Consider the following 19,979-nt stretch of genomic DNA (forward strand, 5'->3'; position numbering starts at 1 on the left):
GCGCAGTAGAGCCGGACCGATGCTGCCTTCAGGAACTGTTGGAAACTTGACCTGGAACTAGGTTTTTCGGTTGTTTCTGAATTGTTACTTTTGGGTATTTTGTGTTTACATTATCGACAACTCCTGCGCCGCTTCCTCATCATATTTACATAGATAACTCAATAAATTGAATATGTGCGTATGTTTGGAAAATCTGTACAAAAAACATTCCCTCACAATATTATATCACCAGCGAAGAAGGACCTCGAAGAAGAAGGTCACAAATTCGACAGAAAACACAGGATATATAGTCAAGGGATACGATAATTGAATATTTTCTTCGCATAAAATGTATTTTTTATCTAAATATATCTGAAACCATAATCATCTGATTTGAAGTTTCTTTTATTTGGTTATGTTTGAATACCATCCTATTTTTATCCGTTTTGGTCAATGTGCACTTCCGGCTGTGGCCGTTGGGAGGCCCATAAAGCCAATCCGAAATGAATTTGGTTCGACAAAAAAATATATATATGCCAGAAACGACGATACAAAACAAAGAAGCAAGACATTTACGCTAGCCAAAAAACGTCTTTGAACACCTGTAATAAAATAAGTGTATTTAATGAGACTAAAATTAACTCTTGATTTAGAAAGTTTGTACATACAGATATATGCGTCGACGTCACATCTGCCGTGGTCACATCGAATGGCGATTTATTTTGAAAGTTTAAATCTCAAATCTTCCCAACAAAGTAACTTTGACAGCGTCAGTGTGCATCTAATTCTTCTGAAAATAGCCACCAACCGCATGAGAGGGAAATGAACGCAACGCCCAGTGGAGAATCTTACTTTTCGAAACGTAAGCAGCTCGTTCGGTAACTTTTCTCACCGGAATATGAATGTAAACTACTTTTTATGGAACCAAATCATCCCGCATTGTAGTTGTTTATTTTGGTTTTATTATTTTAAATGACCCTACCGCGGAGTTCTGACGCTATTTTACGTTCCTTGCTATCAAAGTACATTGCAAGCGTATTTGCTTAGGCAAGTTAGCAAAAGACGAGTTATACTGATAATTTTACTCCGGGAGAATTCCCCCTCGCAACTAATTTTATTCCATGACTATAGAGCAATGAAACAGTTATCTGTGAGCTGTGTCTCCCTCTTGTGTATTAGTAAAGAATAAACCGCTTTTCCGAGATTTACATTTAAAATGGAGTTTGGGAATTCAAGTTGACCGACGATAGTTCTTTAGACTGACTGGATAAAACATGGCGGGCGATTACAACTAATTGATGATGTGAGGTTTTTTTTTTTCTTTATTTATCTAAGAACTTTTCCCGTTTAATGCTCGCCGGACCACAATTCACATGTTCAGCCTAAAACCAAAGTAATAGAAGCATTAAAGAGAGGTTACTGACCTCTTCAGACTCTTTAACACTTATATCAAAAGTATCAGCGGAACTGTAGTTTGGAACGACTGGCTTATATTAATGGTCAAATTCTCCCCAAGGATAGTTTGAGCACAACTTACCACTTCATACCCATGCAGACAGTTGTGTGTGTTGTCTTTTGCGAAAATTAATTTAATATCCTACATGTTATGTACAAAGTAGAAACAATGCCTGCTGAACTCTCAATATCAGTTTCCCACACTTTTTTGGCATATAATATTTATTGATTGTATATATCTTTGCAAACATGTTCAGTTAAAGCCTTCAGAATACAAATGGAGCAGTAATTTAATAAAACTCCAAAAGCATTTGAGAGTTATTTACACAGCCAGTTCAATATTCACACATTACACAGAGATAATGACCGGGAACATATTTAAATATATCTGCTTTAGCAAATTACCTGATGAGCAAAATATTGATAAAAAATAGTTACGCTTGCTTTTTTGATCAGTTCAAGCTTTGCTATTGTTTCTTTACAATGTAACTACTGCAACAAGAATATCTTGGTGATACATGTACATATACAATTATTCTGACATACATTGCTCTTTGAATCGTTCATGTTCTCTGCTGTTGGTTTTTGTTAAATAGCTGTAAACATTTTGGAATGTCAGTAACATATATTTTTGTATAGTCCGATGCAAAAGAGAGCACTGGTGATTATTGTACTGTAAAATAAGGGCACACATAACTGCATTTGCTATCATACACTATTATTAAGACATGGCTTATTCTTCTGTGTATCATAGTAAGCAAGAATATACTGAAGCCCTGTCAGTTTGAAGCCAGGACACTTGTTTTATGCAGCTTTATGCAAGTTCATCCCCTTTCTTGTACAAACTACATGAATTTATCTCATCATATGTCAAGAACATGCAACCGGAGATTTAATTTAGCACCTTATCTCACCAAAACTACCATTTTCTGTCACTGGTAAGTTTCTCTTTTTTAACTTTTTAGAACAATGTGTTAAATTCAGAGCCCACTATTTTTTTTATTGTGACAGGGAAAAGGTAATTGATTCGTTTATATTTCGAATTGGACAAGTGTATCAATCATCCTCCATCCATCCCATCCATTATCTACCGCTTATCTTGCACTTAGAGTTCTGGGGATGCTGGAGCCTATCCCAGCTGTGATTGGGAGTGAGATCCGTCCTGGACCGTTTGCCAGTTGATCGCAAATCAATCATTGTTTCAAAGTTATTTCATTTTTCAGTAGGTATCCAAGCTTGAAATAATCTCTAATTAAAATTTAATAATTGCTTGGGTCTTTACATGACGTTTATGGCCTGACCAATTTATCAATCTGCTGATATTATGTGACAAAATGGGCCAAACACACAGAACAGTGGATCAGCATATATAGCCTTTAGGCTTGAATGTCAGAATGCTTTTTCATAATCTTTATTCAAACGGTCAGGGTTAACAGTATAGAGCACTGATATTTATTTAGTGATTTACAAAACTGTTGCTTGGCAACTGACTGATGCCAAGGAGTGTTGATATCAATTCAATTTTATTTGTTGAAATTACTGCCTCGTTAAGAGACTTGGCTCTATGTTCTGTGTCTTTCGTTCCAGGCAAAAATGTTGACAAGCCATCTGCCAGATGCTGGTAAAATATGCAGGTGGCCAGTACAATCACTTTATTTATCAACAATAAAACCACAGTAATCAGTGGCTTTGCTGGTAAAACCTTAACTGTGTTGTATAGGTTTTTATAGTTGTTTTTTTTGAGCTATTTCTTTAAAAAGCCACTGCTTTATCATATCAATGCTTCCTCTATTCACGGTCCTTATAGAAAAGGACAAGTTGAATTTCAGCAAAAAAATTCTCTATGTTCGTAACCATATTACAGCTTTTGTTTTGTCCTCTCTAATATCATTATTGTTCTCACAACAAACAGGAGCCAAATAATTTGCTTCCTGTTTGGACATCCTTCACATGCAGTACTTTACTTCTCTGCCCCATCAAAAAATCTGATTTTCTCAGAGTGAACAGAGTCTCTCAGACGTTGAATGGATGAAGCTGTCTCATCTGAGATGGGCTCAGCTGAGTCAAGTGTGTGTGTGATTTGTTTGGTTATAACAACAGTTTCTTTGGTTTCACTCAATGATTCTTTGAAGTGTTTACTGAAGATTGTTGTCTTGCCTCTTTGAGAATTTTCAACAGTCCATGATGCAGCTTCACCCACCTCAGATGAGATGGAAAGACTTCCTGCCGGGTGGACCTGGATATCAGTTAGAAGCTTGGCATGCTGGGATTCTGGAGTTGCTTGTATATTTGATGTAACAACATGAATTTTTCGAGATTCCAATCTAAGTGTGTCTTCAGATGAAGATGAGACTTCAGATGAAAGAATGGTGATTTTCTCAGGCAAGTGTGGTTCAACTGTAATCAGCTCAGACCTAGTGATTATCTTTCCATGCATCTCTCCAAATTCAGTTGATGTGTGAGGATCAGAATATTTGACTGTTACCTTGGTTGGAGATGATAAGGATAGGGCGATATGCTCACTTGTCATTGCAGAACTAATATCAGCAAAGGCATCAGATGACTGGACTGAACAAGTTGGGCTTATTTCCACATCCTCACCTGGGCTCTTTGCAACATTTTGCCCATCTTTTTGAGAAATGTTTGCAGGCTCAGATGGAGAGGAAAGCCCAAATCTGGGGAATTTAAACCAGCCTTTCCTTTCAGGACTTTTGGTGGCCTCCTGTTTTCTATCTTTTTCCTTTTCCTTTGCATCTGGCTGAGCTTCATTGTTTTCGTTCTTGTCCTCAGTTTGAGTTTCAGACTGTTCCTCATCTTTGTCAGTTTTTGGCATGTCAAATTCAACATCAATATTCTTGAGGATTTCACCAAATGATGTCAGCATTGGTGATTTACTTTCTCCTTTGGCTTCCACTTCCGCCTCTTGGTCGACATCTTTACATTCAGTATCAACTGGGACATACTCATCCTCAGGTTTGGCTCTTGAAAAATTTAGCCTTGGCATTTTAAATGATGGTAGTCTGAACTTACTTGGAGAAATTTGACCCATGCCATCTGTCTCTGGTGTTTCAGGATTTGGTATTGCTGGTTCGTTTACATCAGGTTTGATTTCAACACTTGGACCCTTGATGCTGACACCAGCATCACCCTGATGTTTTGGTTCATCCATCTCAAGTTGTCTGTCTGATGTTCGTGTGGTGATTTCAGAGGTAGTAACTCCAAATTTGGGCATTTTAAGTGTTGGCATTTTAAATTTTGACGGTAATCCTTCACCTTCTTTAGACGTAGTCTCTGTCTCAGGAACTTCACTTTCCACATTAGAAGATGCTTTAACTTCAATATCAGGAAGTTTAACATCTGCCGTGATTTGTGGTAATGTGATTTCTTTGTCCTGTGATGGTTTTAGCTCAACATCAGGTCCTTTTATCTTCAGTGGAGCTGGGCTGAACTTTGTTTTAGTCATGCCTCCATCATGTTCAATTTCAGATTCCAGTGTATCAGTTTCCGTTCCAGATTTTTTCAGTTTCAAATCCAATTGTGAGACGTCCACACTGACTTCAGGTTCTTTTACATTTGCCTTTGAAAAAGGAAATTTGGGGAATGAAAATCTTGTTTTTTTCAAATTTACATCAAGTTCTGTAGAATATCTCTCTTCTAAAGAACCCTCCTCCAAAGTTGCATCAGCTTCAACATCAGGAAGACCAGTTTCTGCTTTTGTCTTTGGCAATGTGTTATCTACTTTGGTTGTTTCAAGGTTTACATCAACATCAGAAGCTTTCACACCTCTCTTTATAAATGAAAACTTTGGAAATGCCCAGCTGGACCCTTGTACTTTGGCTTCAACCTCAACTACAGGTGCATCTGGCACTGAAAAGGAACTTTCAGATGGTTGGACCTTCTCATCAGGCAGGCAGACCTCAACATCTGAAAATGGGAAATCAACTCCTTTTTTCATTAGACTTACATCACCATCATGTCCTTTAACTTTGGTCTTTGAGATGTCAAAATTCAGTGTCTTAAGTTTGCTTTCTGTGTCCTCAAGCTCACTTCCCATAGCCTTCACATCTACAGTTCTGCCGTCATTGGTAGTTGTTGTAACATTTGTTAAACTCCCCTCTTTTTGTATCTCTATCTTCATTCCATCAATTGTAATGTCCTTGTTCACATCGGGTACTGTGACATTGACTCCTGTCGCAGCAACTCCAAATTTAGATGATGTGACAGTTTGCATTTCAAGTTTTGATGGCAACCCTTCAACGTTGTATATTTGTGCCTCTATCTCAGGTTTTATTTCAACTTTTCCTGATAATTGTTTCTTCTGAACAGCTGAGATTTTAACCCCAACCTCTGGTAGTGTTACATCGAGATCTTTTTTTGATAAGGTCAAATCAGTCTCAGGGCCTTTTACTTTAACCGTTGAAATGCCAAACCTAGGCAATTTAAACTCACTCTTCTGACCATCTATTTCTGCATTCCCTTCTGGTTGCTTGAGCTTTGCTTTAGGCTGTAAAACCTCCATATTCTCATCATGAACAGAGACATCAACAACTGGGAGACTGACATCTACCTCAGAGTCTTTTGAAGTTTGTTTTGAAAATGAGAATTTTGGTAATGAAAATCTTGGCCTCCATTGTTTGGTATCCAGATCTGTAGGAGAAGATCCTTCTGCTTGGATGCTGGAGGATTCTTTGATGTCGATATCTGCAAGACTTGTGTCTGCTTTGACCTCTGGTAATGCAACATCATCAGCTTTGGGGACATGAAGATTGACCTCAGGGTCGATGGTTTTGGGACCTCCCCTTGAAAATGAAAACTTTGGCATTGTCCAGCTTGACTTTTTAAGCTTGGCGTCAGCCTCTGTCATTGGTATCTGTGGTTCTGAAACTGAACCCAAGTCATCTTTGATTTCAACTTCAGGAAGTTTGATTTGAGCTTTGATGTCTGATGCATTAGCACCTGTTCTGTCAAAAGTAATTTTTGAGTCTAAATCAGGCACTTCCAATTGCCCCTGTGGCCCAAATTTGTGTAATCTGAATGTTGGCAATTTAAACCTTGATGGAGATCCTTCAGCTGTACTTGTGGCTACTTCAATTCCAGGCGATGTAATTTCCACTTTTGCAGAACCTTCTTTTAGTTCAACATCAGGGAGTTCACCTTCAAGTGTGGCTTTTGATAGTTTCAGATCCCCATCTTTCTTTGATAAACTTAAATCGATGTCAAGCCCTTGTACTCTAGATGTTGATAAACCAAGACTTGGCAGTTTAAGGTCGCTTCCTTTCCCTTCATGTCCAACTCCTTTAATTGCCATATCAATTGATGGGTGGTCAGCATCAATTCTGGGTGCTGCAAGTCTAACTGAAAGGACCTCGTCAGGAACTTTAACGTCAACTCCTTTAATTTTTCCTTTAATTTTTCCTTCTTTTTCCACTTCAGGTAGTTCTGCACTTGCGCTTGGAACTCCCACTCCAAATTTTGGCATCTTGAATGTTGGCATCTTATATTTTGATGGTGATCCTTCTCTATCCTTTTTATCATCTTTGATATCCGGAGCTTCCATTTCGACTTCAAGAGAGGATGCTTCAAGTTCAACACCAGGGAGTTGGACCTCAGCTTTGGTTTCTGGCAATGACACATCTCCATCTTTCTTTGAAAAACTGAGGTCAATTTCAGGTCCTCTGACCTTTGGCATTGTAATTCCAAACTTAGGTAGTTTAAACTTGCTTCCTTTGCCTTCATGTTCATCTCCTGTAATTGTCATATCTATTGATGCATGGTCAGCGTCAGTGGTGGGTGCTGCAACGGAAACAGAAAGTACTTCTTCTGGAATTCCAACGTCAACTGCTTTAATTTTTCCTTCTTTGTCAATTTCAAGCAGTTCTGTTGGTGTGCTTTGAACCCCAACTCCGAATTTCGGAAACTTGAATGTTGGCAGCTTAAATTTTGATGGTGATCCTTCTTTATCCTTTGTATCATCTTTGATATCAGGAGCTGCCATTTCAACATCAAGAGAGGGTACTTCAAGTTCAACACCAGGGAGTTTGACTTCAGCTTCAGTTTCTGGCAATACCACGTCTCCATCCTTCTTTGATAAACTGAGGTCAATTTCAGGTCCTTTAACTTTGGGCATTGTAATTCCAAACTTTGGTAATTTATACGCTCTTCCTTTCCCTTCATGTTCATCTCCTGTAATTGTCATATCTATTGAAGGGTGGTCAGCATCAATGGTGGGTGCTGCAATGTTAACTGAAAGGACCTCATCTGGGATATTAACATCAACTCCTTTAATTTTTCCATCTTTGTCCACTTCAGGTAGTTCTGTAGGTGCCCTTGGAACTCCAACTCCAAATTTTGGCAACTTGAATGTTGGCATCTTAAATTTTGATGGTGATCCTTCTTTATCCTTGTTATCATCTTTGATATCAGGAGCTTCCATTTCAACTTCAAGAGAAGGTGCTTCAAGTTCAACACTAGGGAGTTGGACTTCAGCTTTGGTTTCTGGTAATGACAAATCACCATCTTTCTTTGAAAGACTGATGTCAATTTCAGGTCCTTTAAGCTTTGGCATTGTAATTCCAAACTTTGGTAGTTTAAACTTGCTTCCTTTGCCTTCATGTTCATCTCCTGTCATGGTCATATCCATTGATGGGTGGTTAGCATCAATGGTGGGTGCTGTGACGGTAACTGAAAGGAGCTCTTCTGGAACTTTACCTTCACCTACTTCAATATTTCCTTCTTTGTCCACTTCAGGTAGTTCTGCAGTTGCACTTGGAACTCCCACTCCAAATTTCGGCAACTTGAATGTTGGCAGCTTAAATTTTGATGGGGATCCTTCTTTGTCCTTTTTATCAATTTTGAGATCTGAAGCCTCCATTTCAACTTCCAGAGAAGGTGCTTTGAGTTCAACATTGGGAAGTTGGACCTCAGCTTTGGTTTCTGGCAATGACACATCAGCATCTTTCTTTGAAAAACTGAGGTCAATCTCGGGTCCTTTTACCTTTGGCATTGTAATTCCAAACTTCGGTAGTTTAAACTTGCTTCCTTTCCCTTCATGTTCATCTCCTGTAATTGTCACATCAGTAGATGGATGGTCAGCATCAATGGTTGGTGCTGCAATGTCAACTGAAAGCATCTCTTCTGGACTCTTAAAATCAGCTCCTTTAATCTTTCCATCTTTGTTAACTTCAGGTAGTTCTGCAGTCACGCTTGGAACTCCAACTCCAAATTTTGGCAACTTGAATGTTGGCAGCTTAAATTTTGATGGTGATCCTTCTTTATCCTTTTTATCGACTTTGATATCAGGAGCTTCCATTTCAACTTCAAGAGAAGGTGCTTCAAGTTCAACACTAGGGAGTTGGACTTCAGCTTTGATTTCAGGCAATGACACATCAGCATCTTTCTTTGAAAGACTGATATCAATTTCAGGTCCTTTAAGCTTTGGCATTGTAATTCCAAACTTTGGTAGTTTAAACTTGCTTCCTTTGCCTTCATGTTCATCTCCTGTAATGGTCATATCCATTGATGGAATGTCAGCATCAATGGTGGGTGCTGCAATGTTAACTGAAAGCGCCTCTTCTGGACTCTTAAAATCAGCTCCCTTAATTTTTCCATCTTTGTCAACTTCAGGTAGTTCTGCAGTCATGCTTGGAACTCCAACTCCAAATTTTGGCAACTTGAATGTTGGCAGCTTAAATTTTGATGGTGATCCTTCTTTATCCTTTTTATCGACTTTGATATCAGGAGCTTCCATTTCAACTTCAAGAGAAGGTGCTTCAAGTTCAACACTAGGGAGTTGGACTTCAGCTTTGGTTTCAGGCAATGACACATCAGCATCTTTCTTTGAAAGACTGATATCAATTTCAGGTCCTTTAAGCTTTGGCATTGTAATTCCAAACTTTGGTAGTTTAAACTTGCTTCCTTTGCCTTCATGTTCATCTCCTGTAATGGTCATATCCATTGATGGAATGTCAGCATCAATGGTGGGCGCTGCAATGTTAACTGAAAGCGCCTCTTCTGGACTCTTAAAATCAGCCCCTTTAATTTTTCCATCTTTGTCAACTTCAGGTAGTTCTGCAGTCACGCTTGGAACTCCAACTCCAAATTTTGGCAACTTGAATGTTGGCAGCTTAAATTTTGATGGTGATCCTTCTTTATCCTTTTTATCGACTTTGATATCAGGAGCTTCCATTTCAACTTCAAGAGAAGATGCTTCAAGTTCAACACTAGGGAGTTGGACTTCAGCTTTGGTTTCAGGCAATGACACATCAGCATCTTTCTTTGAAAGACTGATATCAATTTCAGGTCCTTTAAGCTTTGGCATTGTAATTCCAAACTTTGGTAGGGTGAACTTGCTTCCTTTCCCTTCATGTTCATCCCCTGTAATGGTCATATCCATTGATGGATGGTCAGCATCAATGGTGGGTGCTGCAATGTTAACTGAAAGCGCCTCTTCTGGACTCTTAAAATCAGCCCCTTTAATTTTTCCATCTTTGTCAACTTCAGGTAGTTCTGCAGTCACGCTTGGAACTCCAACTCCAAATTTTGGCAACTTGAATGTTGGCAGCTTAAATTTTGATGGGGATCCTTCTTTATCCTTTTTATCGACTTTGATATCAGGAGCTTCCATTTCAACTTCAAGAGAAGGTGCTTCAAGTTCAACACTAGGGAGTTGGACTTCAGCTTTGGTTTCGGGCAATGACACATCAGCATCTCTCTTTGAAAGACTGATATCAATTTCAGGTCCTTTAAGCTTTGGCATTGTAATTCCAAACTTTGGTAGTTTAAACTTGCTTCCTTTGCCTTCATGTTCATCTCCTGTAATGGTCATATCCATTGATGGAATGTCAGCATCAATGGTGGGCGCTGCAATGTTAACTGAAAGCGCCTCTTCTGGACTCTTAAAATCAGCTCCCTTAATTTTTCCATCTTTGTCAACTTCAGGTAGTTCTGCAGTCACGCTTGGAACTCCAACTCCAAATTTTGGCAACTTGAATGTTGGCAGCTTAAATTTTGATGGTGATCCTTCTTTATCCTTTTTATCGACTTTGATATCAGGAGCTTCCATTTCAACTTCAAGAGAAGGTGCTTCAAGTTCAACACTAGGGAGTTGGACTTCAGCTTTGGTTTCAGGCAATGACACATCAGCATCTTTCTTTGAAAGACTGATATCAATTTCAGGTCCTTTAAGCTTTGGCATTGTAATTCCAAACTTTGGTAGTTTAAACTTGCTTCCTTTGCCTTCATGTTCATCTCCTGTAATGGTCATATCCATTGATGGAATGTCAGCATCAATGGTGGGCGCTGCAATGTTAACTGAAAGCGCCTCTTCTGGACTCTTAAAATCAGCTCCCTTAACTTTTCCATCTTTGTCAACTTCAGGTAGTTCTGCAGTCACGCTTGGAACTCCAACTCCAAATTTTGGCAACTTGAATGTTGGCAGCTTAAATTTTGATGGTGATCCTTCTTTATCCTTTTTATCGACTTTGATATCAGGAGCTTCCATTTCAACTTCAAGAGAAGGTGCTTCAAGTTCAACACTAGGGAGTTGGACTTCAGCTTTGGTTTCAGGCAATGACACATCAGCATCTTTCTTTGAAAGACTGATATCAATTTCAGGTCCTTTAAGCTTTGGCATTGTAATTCCAAACTTTGGTAGTTTAAACTTGCTTCCTTTGCCTTCATGTTCATCTCCTGTAATGGTCATATCCATTGATGGAATGTCAGCATCAATGGTTGGTGCTGCAATGTTAACTGAAAGGGCCTCATCAGGAATTTTTACAGCAACTCTTTTAATTTTTTCTTCATTGTCCACTTCGGGTAGTCCGGCAGTCGTGCTTGGAAGACCAACTCCAAATTTTGGTAACTTGAATGATGGCATCTTAAGTTTTGATGGTGACCCTTTTTTGTCCTTTTTATCAGCTTTGACATCTGAAGCCTCCATTTCAACTTCAAGAGAAGGTGCTTCAAGATCAACATCAGGGAGTTGGACCTCAGCTTTGGTTTCCGGCAGTGACACATCGCCATCTTTCTTTGAAAAACTGAGGTCAATTTCAGGTCCTTTAACCTTGGGCATTGTAATTCCAAACTTTGGTAGGGTGAACTTGCTTCCTTTCCCTTTGTGTTCATCTCCAGTAATTGTCATATCTATGGAGGGGTGGACATCATCAATGGTGGGTGCTGTGATGGTAACTGAAAGGGCCTCATCAGGAATTTTTACATCAACTCCTTCTATTTTCCCTTCTTTGTCAGCTTCGGGTAGTTCTGCAGTCATGCTTGGAAGTCCAACTCCAAATTTTGGTAACTTGAATGATGGCATCTTAAATTTTGATGGTGATCCTTCTTTATCCTTTGTAACAACTTTGATGTCAGGTGTTTCAATTTCAACTTCAAGAGAAGGGGCTTCATGTTCAACGTCAGGGAGTTGGACCTCACCTTTTGTTTCTGGCAGCGAAACATGTTCCTCCCTTTTTGAAAAACTGAGGTCAATTTCAGGTCCTTCAACCCTTGGCATATTAATCCCAAACTTTGGTAGTTTAAACTTGCTTTCTTTGACCTCGTGTCCATCTCCAGTAATTGTCATATCTATTGAGGGGTGGTCAGCTTCAATGGTGGGTGCTGCAATGTTAACTGAAATAGCCTCCCCTGAACTCTTTATATCGGCTCCTTTAATCTTTCCATCTTTGTCCACTTCAGGTTGTTCTGCAGTCACACTTGGAACTCCAACTGCAATTTTTGGTAACTTAAATGATGGCATCTTAAATTTTGATGGTGATCCTTTTTTCTCCTTTTTATCAACCTTGATATCAGTTGCTTCCATTTCAACTTCAAGAGAAGGTGCTTCAAGTTCAGCATCAGGGAGTTGGACCTCACCTTTCGTTTCTGGCAGTGACACATCACCCTCTTTCCTTGAAAAACTGAGGTCAATCTCAGGTCCTTTAACCTTTGGCATTGAAATTCCAAACTTTGGTAAGGTGAACTTGCTTCCTTTCCCTTCATGTTCATCTTCAGTAATTGTCATATCTATTGATGGATGGTCAGCGTCAATGGTGGGTGCTGCAATCTTAACTGAAAGAGCCTCTTCTGGACTCTTAAAATCAGCTCCTTTAATCTTTCCATCTTTGTCCACTTCAGGTAGTTCTGCAGTTGCGCTTGGAACTCCAACCGCAATTTTTGGTAACTTGAATGATGGCATCTTAAATTTTGATGGTGATCCTTTTTTGTCCTTTTTATCAGCTTTGACATCTGAAGCCTCCATTTCAACTTCAAGAGAAGGTCCTTCCAGTTCAACATCAGAGATTTGGACCTCAGCTTTGGTTTCTGGCAGTGACACATCGCCATCTTTCTTTGAAAAACTGAGGTCAATTTCAGGTCCTTTAACCTTTGGCATTGTAATTCCAAACTTTGGTAGGGTGAACTTGCTTCCTTTCCGTTTGTGTTCATCTCCAGTAATTGTCATATCTATGGAGGGGTGGACATCATCAATGGTGGGTGCTGTGATGGTAACTGAAAGGGCCTCATCAGGAATTTTTACATCAACTCCTTCTATTTTCCCTTCTTTGTCCGCTTCGGGTAGTTCTGCAGTCGTGCTTGGAAGACCAACTCCAAATTTTGGTAACTTGAATGATGGCATCTTAAATTTTGATGGTGATTCTTCTTCGTCCTTTTTAACAACTTTGATATCAGGACCTTCCATTTCAACTTCAAAAGAAGGTGCTTTGAGTTCAACACCAGGGAGTTGGACCTCAGCTTTGGTTTCTGGTAGTGACACATCGCCATCTCTCTTTGAAAAACTGAGGTTAATGTCAGGTCCTTTGACCTTTGGTATTGTAATTCCAAACTTTGGTAGTTTAAACGTGCTTCCTTTGCCTTCATGTTCATCTCCTGTAATTGTCACATCAGTTGATGGATGGTCAGCGTCAGTGGTGTGTCCTGCAATGGTGACTGAGAGTACCTCTTCAGGAATTTTAACATCAGCTACTTTAATCTTTCCATCATTGTCCCCTTCAGGTAGTAATGCAGTCGTGCTTGGAACTGCAACTCCAATTTTTGGTAACTTGAATGTTGGCATCTTAACTTTTGATGGTGAACCTTCTTTGTCCTTTTTAACAGCTTTGATGTCAGGAACATCCATTTCAACTTCAACAGAAGGTGCTTCGACATCAGCATCACAGAGTTGGACCTCAGCTTTGGTTTCTGGCAGTGACACATCTCCATCTCGCTTTGAAAAACTGAGGTCAAATTCAGGTCTTTTCACTTTTGGCATTGTAATTCCAAACTTTGGTAGTTTAAACTTGCTTCCTTTCCCATCAAGTTCAACATCTGTTTTCAAAGATTTGATTTCTAATGTTTTAGCCTCCAGCACTGCATCTGGTTTTGACAGCTCAGCTTTATCAACAGTGTTATTTACTTGACTGAGTTCTGTAAGTTTTACTTCAGCATTGGACTGTGGTAATATGATCTCGGTGTCTTTCTTTGATAAGTTGAAATCAATTTCGGGCCGCGTCACTTCAGGCTTAGAGAGACTGAAAGGTACATTTGGCATTTTTAATTTTGTAGGCGATCCTTCAGTTTCTTCAGCTGCATCTATTTCAGCTTCTGAATGTGTTACATATATGTCTTTCTTAGATAAACTTGAATCAATTTCAGGTCCCTTTACCTTTGGCGTTGACATTTTAAATTTGCTCCTCTGACCATCTATTTTTAACTTACCGTCTTGTTGTTCAAGCTGTGCTTCAAGCTTCATATCCTCCACATTCTCTTTTGGAATGAAGACATCACCAACTGGCAGACTGACATCCACTTTGGACTCTTTTGAAGTTTGTTTTGAAAATGAGAATTTTGGTAATGAAAATCTTGGTTTCTTCAGTTTGGCATCCAGATCTGTAGGAGGAGGTCCTTCTGCTACGATGCTGGTGGATTCTTTGATGTCGATATCCGGAAGAATTGTTTCTGCTTCGACCTCTGGTAAAGCAACATCATCAACTTTGGGGACATGAAGATTGACCTCAGGGTCGATGGTTTTGGGACCTCCCCTTGAAAATGAAAACTTTGGCATTGTCCAGCTTGACTTTTTAAGCTTGGCGTCAGCCTCTGTCATTGGTATCTGTGGTTCTGAAACTGAATCCATGTCATCTTTGATTTCAACTTCAGGAAGTTTGATTTGAGCTTTGATTTCTGGTAATTTGGCACCTGTGCCATCCACTGAAATGCTTGTGTCAAAATCAGGCACTTCCCCATGGATCTTTGGGGCAGTTGCTCCAAATTTGGGTAATTTGATTGTTGGCAGTTTAAACCTTGATGGAGATCCTTCAACTGTAGTTGTGGCTACTTCAATTCCAGGTGATGTAATTTCTACTTTGGCAGAACCTTCTTTTAGTTCAACATCAGGGAGTTCACCTTCAAGTGTGGCTTTTGATAGTTTCAGATCCCCATCTTTCTTTGATAAACTTACATCGATGTCAGGCCCTTTCACTTTAGGTGCAGAAAAGCCAAGACCAGGCAGCTTAAACTTTCCACTTTTTCCTTCATTGTAATCTCCTGTAATTACCATATCAATTGATGGTTGGTCAGCATCAATACGGGGTGCTTCAGTTGTTACCATTTCAATTTCAGCTCCTGGAATTGAACCCTCCACTTCAGCCTCTGAATGTTTGACATCAGTGTCAGCTTCTTTTCTCAATAAATTCAAGTCAATTTCCGGTCCTTTTAGTTTTGGCATTGTGATTTGAAACTTGAACTTCTCTCCATTAATGTCTGCTTCAGTGTCATGTGGTTTCGTTTCCACAACAATTTTAGTTTCAGCCTTTGGTGACGTCACAACAATGTCTTTCTTTGACAGGTTTGTATCAGCTTTTGGTCCTTTAACCTTTGGCGTAGAAAAGCCAAAGTGGGGCATTTTGAACTTGCCTTCCTTTCCAACATGATCACTTCCTGTAGATTTTATATCTACTGAAGGGCTTTTTACATCAATGCTGGGTGTGATGATGTTAACTGAATCCTCTTCCAACATGTTAATATCAGCATTATCGACGTGGATGTTATTGTCCTTGTCAGGCACTTCTACAGAGACATTCGCACTGCCACTACCAAATTTTGGAAATTTGAATGATGAAATCTTAAATTTTGATGTAGAGCCATCTGAACCTTTGGCAGAAATGTTTGCATCTGGAGATGTGGTAATCATTTTAGAGGTTGATTCGAGTTCAATGTCAGGATCCTCCACTTGATATTTTGCCTCAGGTTGTGAAATACCTGTGTCTTTCTCTGATAAGCCAAAATGAATTTCAGCTCCTTTTACTCTTGGCATTGACATTCCCAATTTTGGCATTTTAAATTTGCTTCCCTGGGCATGAATTTCAACTTCAGCCAGACTAGGTTGTATTTCTAATTCCGTGTCAGTGTTTTTCTCTGGAATAGATCGATCTGCCTTTCCAAGATCGGCTTCTAGATTAGTGGCTTCAGGGAGGCTTGCCTTAGCTTTTACCTCCTTTTCTGATAAACTCAAATCAACTTCAGGCCCTTTGACTTTTGGCATTGCTATTCCAAAACTAGGCACTTTAAACTTGCCTCTTTGGCAATCAAGTTCACTTTCTACCTTCAGAGGTCTGACTTCAAATTCAGGAGTTTTAACCTCCATCTTTTGTTCAGGGCCACAAACATCCAGGTCTCCCATTGTAATGTCAATATCACTGCCTTCTGTGGGTTTAGTTTCAGCTTTTGGCAGAGTTATATCGATGTTTTTTCTGGAAATGCTGAAATCAAATTCTGGCGCTTTAATTTTTGGCATTTTAATACCAAACTTAGGCTTCTTAAATTTGCTTTCTTGCCCTTCACTGTGCTGTGATTTGATTTCCAATTGAGGTGTTTCATCTTCCAGCTTTTGATCTGTTATGGAAACGTCGTAACTTCTGGGAGTAGCATCAATGTCAGGGGTATCTTGGAGTTTGACCTCAGCTTTAGCCTCTGGTAGTGTAATATCTATTCCTTTCTTTGATGCACTCAGGTCAAATTCAGGCCCTTTTATTGTTGGCATTTTGATACCGAATTTTGGCATCTTAAACTTGCTTCCTTGTCCATCAGTCTCAACCATACTGTGTACTGATTTGATATTATCTATAGGTGTTTTGACATCCAACTTTTGCTCGGGAATGGAAACATCTACTCCTCTAAGAGTGACATCAATATCAGGAGCACTTGCTTCAACTTTATCCTCTGGAAGTTTAAAATCTATATCTTTGTTGGAGCACAGATCAAAGTCAGGTCCTTTGGCTTTTGGCATTGTGATTCCCAATTTAGGCAATTTAAATTTGGTCTTTTGTCCATCAAATTCACTTTCAGTCTGCAGAGTTTTCATTTTGAGTTGATAATTTTTCACCTCCATCTGTTGCTCTGGAAAAGAAACTTCTGCTTGTCCAGCTGTGGCATCAATCTCACAACCATCTGGGATTTTGCCTTCTGTGACCTCAGCCTCAGAAAGTGAACCATCTATTTCTTTCTTTGATAAGCTTAAATCTAAATCATGCCCTTTTATGCTTGGCATTTTGATTCCAACTTTTGGCATCCTGAACTTCTCCTCCTTGTCCTCCTTGTCCATCATTTTTATTTCAACGTCATGGGACTCTGCTGGTTTAATATTTATGCTCTTTGATGAGCTGAAATCAAATTCAGGACCTTTTGCCTTTGACACTGCTATCCCCAGCATTGGCATTTTAAACTTAATCTTTTGACCTTCAGCCTCACTTTCAGTCAGCAGAGGTTTATTTTCCCCATGAAGTTTTTTCACCTCCATCTGTTGCTCTGGAATAGACACATCAATGCCTCCAATCGTGAAATCAGTCACAGGACATTCTGGGAGTTTGATTTCAGCTTCTTCCTCTGGTACTATGCCTTCTACATCTTTCTTTGATAGGCTCAAGTTCAAGTCAGGGCCCTTTATTTTTGGCAGTTTAATGGCAAGTGTAGGAATCTTGAATCCTTGCTCAATGGTCCCATCTGTACTCTTAAGTAGATTAATTTCACCTCCATGTTGGTCAACATCCAGCTTTTGCTCTGGCAGAGAAATGTCTGTACCTTCTAGAGTGGTGTTACTGACATAAGCAACCTGGGGTTTAATCTCTGTTTTAAGCTCTGGCAATGTCATATCTACATCTTTCATTGAACTCAGATCAGTCTTTGATCCTTTTATTTTAGACATGGAGATGCCATGATATGATATTCTACCCTTTTCCTCTCTTTCAAACAGTTTTACCTCTGCCCCATCAATGCTTATATTTCTGTCATCATCGGATACATTTACATTGAGCTCTGGAGTGGCAACACTAAATTTTGCCTGTGTTTCTATGTGCCCCTTAGTTTCTGTCAACTCACCTTTTATCTGTGGTGATGCAATATCAACCTTTGGCTTTTGTACATCAAGAGTGACACAAAAACCTGGGTACATAATGCTGTCATCCTTAGCTGATGAGCTGCTAATTGAATCAATGTATTCAAAGTCATCACTCGAAACTTTAAGTTCACTTCCAGGAGTCACGGCAGACATTCCAACATCTGATATGAATCCTCTGGTGTGTGTCATGTCTTTCCATGTTTCAGTTGTTGACGGTTTTTCTTCCTGCAGAAATATGGTCCTTTCTCCTTTTACTATATGGCATTTTTGTTTTGACAAATCTATTCCAAGTTCTGGCACTCTTATGTTGGGTTTTGCTATCCCAAAACTCGGCATTACTATTTTGGCCTTGTTTGATTTGTTATCAGCTGCAACTGTTGACTCATACTCCATTTTGATGTCCTCATTGTGTTCTTTTTTCTCAATTTCTTGTGCCTTAAAAATGGCAGCCTTCTCTGTTCTCTCTTCTCCTGGTATGATAATGTCTTCTCGTTTACTGAAGTCAATTTTTATATCTTTGTCACTTTGTTTTGGCATTAACGTGTCTTCATTCCCAGGTTTTTTTAAACCTATCTTGGTCTCTGTTATAACTTCCTCTGAAAGTATATCACCTTGTTTGATCTTTGGTAGTTTGACAGAAATCTTAGAGATTTCTGGAGAGGCATTTACATCAAACTTGATGATGTGCGTCTCATGTTTTATTTTGCTGTCAGCAACTTTAGTAGGAGTTTTCACTGATATTCTTTGTGCATTTGCATCTATTACAGTGATTTCCTCAGGTATTGGCACTCCGGATGTGTCGACCTTAGGCAACTTAAATCCAGGCAGTTTTGAAACTGCCTCTTTCACACTGTCAACATCAATTGAGAGCTGTACAGTTTCCTGATTTTCTTCAATGGATCTTGTTATAACAGCTTTCGGCTCTTTAATAGTAGTGGCCTTGGCTTTTTTAGACATGTCCTCCATACCTGGAATTTCAATGTCTTCACGTTTAGGAAGATGTGTTTTGGAAAGACTGCCTTTTGATAGCCGGTCATAAGGGTCTTCTTTGGCATCTGTATCACCAGTTCTAAGCTGGCTGATATTTATTGTGCTCTCTTTCTCATTTACATTAACTTCTTGTATAATTTCCTCAGGAGCAATGTCACTTATACCTACTTTAGGCATTTTAAATATTGTGCCTGCTATCTGATCCTTTTGTTTTGTGTCCTTGCCTGCCTTTATTTTTTCTTTGTCTTTCTGAGGGGAAATTTGTATAAGTGCATCAGTTCCATCAAGTTGGACTTCCTTACAGCTAATTACTTGAGAATCATGTAACTGCTGTTCTACCTGTAGTTCTGTGTGCAGCTCAGAACTTGGGATGGAATCTGGTTTATCTGGCATCTCAATACTTGCCCCAAGTGTTTTTAGTCTTTTTGGTGAGGATTTGGCTTTTGCCTCTTTCTTGTGTGATTTGTCCTTCCCCAGAATTCTCATTTTTAATTCTGACCTCTCTTTCTTTTTTTTCTTACCATCAGGTGTCTTGGTCCCAGAGGGACTCTCTTGACCTCCCAGAGCCACAGTAACATCTTCTGTTTTTAGAGTGCTATTGATGGAGATGAGCTCTGCCTTGTGTTGAATAGTTAGAGGTTCAGTCAGTCTCAAGTTTGAATTTTCCACTTGTGTTTGATCCTCAGCCACATCTACTTTAGGTGTTTCTTCCAAGGGGCTTTCAAGGCATTCAGGCGAAAGCATGTCTGATGTGTCTTGTGTTCGTTGCATGTCGGTGCCGCTGATTGGCCCAGTTGTTGGTATGTCTGTGTCCTGGTCTTCAGATGAGCTTATGCGGCCTCTCTTTGTTAGAGCAGAAAGTTTTAGTTTCTGCCTCTTCTTGCCTTTTAGAGCATCCTGCGATTTTATCGGTGACTCTGTGTCACTGGTAGTGGGACTCAGCTCAAGCTTTCTCTGCTCGTCAGCCTCTGAGGAGCTGTGGGAGCGTGTAAAACGCGACTTCCGTCCTTTGCCAAAAGAGGGGAACTTGGGCCATGAAATGCGGTTATCACCTCGTCTCTTTGTTTTTCCTTGTTCCCTCATCTCCGAAGTGAAAGTTTCATCTTCCTATGGAGCAACAAAAGTGTTAAATGTCACTGTTAGCCTTGATACAAAATATCACAAATGGTCTGAG

General features: G+C 39.5%; 1 protein-coding gene across 1 annotated transcript in view; it reads right to left on the reverse strand.

Moving 5' to 3' along the window:
- Window positions 1-1,631: 1,631 nt before the first annotated feature.
- The window catches only part of LOC147237661 (uncharacterized), a 32,106-nt gene continuing 13,758 nt past the window's right edge, over window positions 1,632-19,979 (reverse strand). Inside the window, exon 7 of the mRNA XM_086153149.1 lies at window positions 1,632-19,912. Within this exon, the coding sequence (XP_086009275.1) occupies window positions 3,395-19,912 (16,518 nt within the window). The 3' untranslated portion in view covers window positions 1,632-3,394. The remainder of the gene's footprint in view (window positions 19,913-19,979) is intronic.

The sequence above is a fragment of the Fistularia commersonii genome, chromosome 1 (genome assembly GCF_037954325.1).
Source record: "Fistularia commersonii isolate RoL2024-O1a breed Wild chromosome 1, RoL_Fcom_v1.0, whole genome shotgun sequence".
Taxonomy (NCBI): domain Eukaryota; kingdom Metazoa; phylum Chordata; class Actinopteri; order Syngnathiformes; family Fistulariidae; genus Fistularia; species Fistularia commersonii.